Source organism: Aphanomyces astaci (assembly GCF_000520075.1).
Source record: "Aphanomyces astaci strain APO3 unplaced genomic scaffold supercont1.105, whole genome shotgun sequence".
NCBI lineage: Eukaryota > Oomycota > Saprolegniomycetes > Saprolegniales > Verrucalvaceae > Aphanomyces > Aphanomyces astaci.
This window is the reverse complement of record NW_009798368.1, coordinates 139,970-144,389: the sequence shown is the minus strand read 5'-3', so window position 1 is coordinate 144,389 and position 4,420 is coordinate 139,970. Positions and strand designations below refer to the sequence as shown.

Below are 4,420 nucleotides of genomic sequence, written 5' to 3'. Positions count from 1 at the left end.
GAAAACGCGGGGTTTTGCAACTCAATTTGCCGCTCAAACTTGATCGACATTCTGATTTTCGGATAAAAAATCTTTGTATCCGTATGAATTTATCTTGCTTTTAGTATCTGAATTTTAAATCGTCCTGTTGATTTCGATGTGCTGTTTTTTTTTACACCTTCTAGTCCAGAAAACACGTTGTCTTCTGTATTTTATGAGCATGTCTTCAGATTTTTTATATTTATAAAAATAGTCAAGATATGCAAATTTTCCCCTTAGGGTACTTCTATTTCCGTCTGGAAGTAGTATCTTTTTAAATTGTGACATACTTATTTTATATTAAAAATACGTAACGGTACAGTCTGCACAATAAGTATAGACGCACCCCAAGATTTTGGGTTCACAAAAGATCTGCAGATGCTGCAGCCACGTTAGTTGTAAGTGCAGAAATGTACTAAACCAAAACGGCATTCCCCAAAAGGAATAAGGGCTGCTCGTTGCCATTCACAACAAAAAACCAAAATTTCGAAAATTTGGTTGCACAAAAAGTATAGACGCACTTTGAATTCGAAGCTTCTATTGGACATTTTTTGCACTTTTTAGCCAATTATTAGCCTCCAAATTGGTACACATGTTTTACAATCATGACGAGCTACCACCAGCAATCTCAAGACGGAAAAAGCGACCCCCAGGGATGCCAAGGGTGCCAAACATCACCGAGCAAGAGAAGGGCTAGATAATGGCTTTTATTCAGCCCAAAAAGAGCTATTACTGGCAAGATTTGCGCCAGGATGTCGAGACGTACTCGAAACGTGTTGCTAGAGGTGGCTCGGTTATGGTGTGGGGTGGCATGAGTTTCTACAACAAGACGTCGTTACCCTTCCTGGAGGGTCGCCAAAACTCCTGAAAGTACCAAGAAACCCTGCGATCGCACCAGTTGCCCGGAATGCGCGAACTTGTCGACTTGGTCCCTAACCATGAAGCCATTTTTCAACAAGATAATGCCAGTATTCATCGTTCCCACTCCATCATGGCCTAACTTGCTGAAATGCCATGGCCAACAATGCCTTGGCCTGCCAAGAGCCCAGATTTGAGTCCGATTGAGAATGTTTGGGGCGTTCTCGGGAGGCAAGTCTACGAAAACGGTCGTCAGTTTGAAAGCAGAGCCGAATTGAAAGCTCAGATTGAGAAATCATGGGCTGAAATCGATCAGGGGTACCTATCTAATTTGGCCGAAGGTATGCCAACACGAATGGCCCAAGTTATCCTCCGCCGTGGCCAATGTATCGATAAATAAATGTATCGATTGAATGTGAGTCTATACTAATTGTGCAACCAAATCTTCGAAATTTTGGGGTTTTTTTGTAAACGGCAACAAGCAGCCTTTATTCCTTTTGGGGAATACCGTTTTGGTTTATTAAATTTCTGCACATACAACTAGCGTAGCTGTAGCATCGGCAGATCTTTTGTGAACCCAAAATGTTGGGGTGCGTCTATACTTATTGTGCAGACTGTATTCTCGTTGAATGCAGTGGATACTTTTCCAAAAATCATCGCAACTGGCGGCCAAAATTTGAAGTCCATATTGTATACTAGTACGTTTTGAACAGCGGAATCGAATACAAAGTCGCCTTGCACCAAAACTCGACTCCTTCGTCTAGACATACATTCATCCTCGCTTATGTCGCCAAGGATGGATATGTTCGTCATTTTCCGCAGCCTCCTGGATAGTTAACACTCATAAATTCTGACAAACATTGATGTTAACTTATGTTAACTTGATGATACATTTCGATGTCATCTTTTTAAATTATGATATACTTATTTTATATTAAAAATACGTAATGGTATTCTCGAGGATACTTTTCCAAAAAGCATCGTAACTGGCGGCCAAAATTTTTAAGACCATACGTACACATTTAGAACAGCGGAATCGAATACAAAGTTGCCTTGCACCAAAAACGACTCCTTCGTCTAGACATACTTTTATCCTCGCTTATGTCGCCAAGGATGGCTATGTTCGTCATCCTCCAGTTCCCAGCGACTCAAACAACTCGTGACAGTACTGTATATCAGCTTAATGCTCATGTCAGCAATTCATCGCACACTCGACTACACTCACTAAGTATCATTTTTCCTTAGTGTTTAGTCCTTGTTTTGTAAGCTCTACCCAATGAAGTCGGCATCGAATGACGAATGGTCGATGCGAATATAACGTTTGGGAGGACCAGCAGCATCACTACTACTTCATGGTTTCGGTCGACTGGGGCCAACACCCAAGATTCCAAGTCAAAATGAGGAAGTGATGGGTAGAACTACCGTCAGTAAGAATCAAATTATCGGGGCATAGTCACCGAAGAGTTGACCAAATCAAGTCGTTTGCCCGCGACGTGCAGTTGTCCAGACATTAGACATTGGGCAATTGTTTCAACTAACAGTGTAAACATGAGTACGTACTGTAACAGGGTTTTCGTCGGGGTCTACTGGTAGTCGGCGTGGAATAGGAAATCCAGGAAGTCGCTTTACAAGATCAACGAGTAACCTGCTGTAAACGACCTATCTACAGTACCAGCACTTGGCAAGCCTGGCCCATGTGATTATTACGTAGTACTTCGTTATGCCAAGATGAAAAACTATTAAGGTGTCTCCACTTTTTATACTAGTAATGCTGTTACGATGCGCTCCCAGACACGATGCCACGCCCAATCGGCTCAAATTACTTTCATCCGTTCCTAAATGTAGATATGACGCTGTCGTCGTCAATCGTTCGTTTGCTTGTGTCACTTCGTGGTCATGTCCGCTTTCACGTTGGACTTCCAACATGATGATCGGGAGGAGCGTCGTGATGGTGGCCACGTGTCCCGTGGCGAGCGCAAAGAAATTCAACTGCTAGTGCGACGACAACATGAAGTCGTGGGCATGTGCGCAGGGGTACTAAAATATCTATGTTTTACCTATTCTCAACCAGTAGGTTGATAGATTACTACGTAGTACTAGTAGTACTTACTGTATCCTTTCTGGAGAATGAAATGAAATTGCGCGGTATTTACAAGCTCGCTATCGCCCGAGCGCGCGCATGTACAGCGGCGCCCGCAAACTAGACTAATCTAGCGGATGGAGCTTGTTTTTTCTGGAGGATGAAAAAGAAATTCCCGTGGCGAAAATATATATAAAAATATTTTATTACGCACATGAGATAGGATAACTTATTCGAATAACGTTAGCTTAAGTATCTCAAAGATCTTGAAGTTTGTGCTGTTGACTGTGAATCGGGACATTCACGCAATTAACGTGTTGTAAGTGCATTTCGCAACGACAGCATTGTATTCAAAGCTTTCTGTCGCTTCATGTGCATTTGGCCAAGCCAAACGGCGGCGATTGCACTCAAAAATAACCATCACTCATGAAGCGCGCTGATTGGCTCAAAATTTGGTCACCACAATGTCGAGGTCGAAGTAACCCACAATACTGTAGGATTGGATGCATGGCATATTTGGGTGGAGCAATAAAGGTTCGTCATTGGCCAGTAGTCTATGGTTACATCCGAATACATGATGAGATTGAACTATTGAGAATTATCCTGTGATATTCGGAATAGATTATTTACTTTGCCGATATGGTTACGTTATCTATTTTTTCTGACGTTGGGAAACAAAACTTATCTATTTTGGTTGTGGTGCAAAATAATCTATTTTTCATTGGAATATAAAAAATATATTAAATAAATAGATTCTTGTTTGACAATCCCTCGTACAAACATGAAGGGACTCACGCGGACATGCAGTGAAATGTTCCCCGACCAGGCAACAAGCACACACGTTATTCATTGTTATTGTAATGTTATCGAACCGATTTTATGATGCTTATGACTCGACAGCATGGACACTCGCGTGACTTCCAGCAGCAGCGCCGCCGGGAACTCGCCCAGCTCTTCAAAGCCTTTCGTCGACACCACTTGGTGAAATGAGCTTGCAGGAAGCACATGCACGTGGTCTTCAACGTGTCCACCTATACAACGGTACTGTAGGGTCAACCACCTTCGCCAGCAAGTAGTACTCACTTGGAAATGGGTGGCGGCAATCAACACGTGGCACACAGTCTCGGTATCGAGTTTGTAGGCGAGAAAGTTGTCGCACAACGTCGACAGATCCTACTTGCAGCCATCAGCACCAACAACGAATCATCATTATGGACGACGGCTTGGCTTCAATGGAGTTGCTACTGTATGTACCTGCAATGCATAGTGATCGGCCACGCCCAACAGCTCCAGGGCGGTGTCCACAGTCAAGACTTGAATGCATCCCGTGTACAAGAACTCCTGGCATCCATCCATGTCATGAGTGCAATATCAGGCGAACCGTATTCATGATTGTCATTTCGAATATACATTCTTATCAATTCGATTCGAATATAAAGTAGTGGGGGGCAGAACCAAATATCG

The 4,420-nt window shown here is 42.9% G+C and overlaps 1 protein-coding gene across 1 annotated transcript; it reads right to left on the bottom strand.

Moving 5' to 3' along the window:
- Nucleotides 1–3,808: 3,808 nt before the first annotated feature.
- On the bottom strand, nt 3,809–4,312 carry H257_17397 (hypothetical protein; the record flags this gene model as incomplete). Its single annotated transcript, XM_009846195.1, has 3 exons — nt 3,809–3,987; nt 4,036–4,129; nt 4,211–4,312. The coding sequence occupies 3 exons, from the start codon at nt 4,310–4,312 to the stop codon at nt 3,809–3,811; spliced, it is 375 nt and encodes a 124-aa protein (XP_009844497.1).
- Nucleotides 4,313–4,420: the final 108 nt, after the last annotated feature.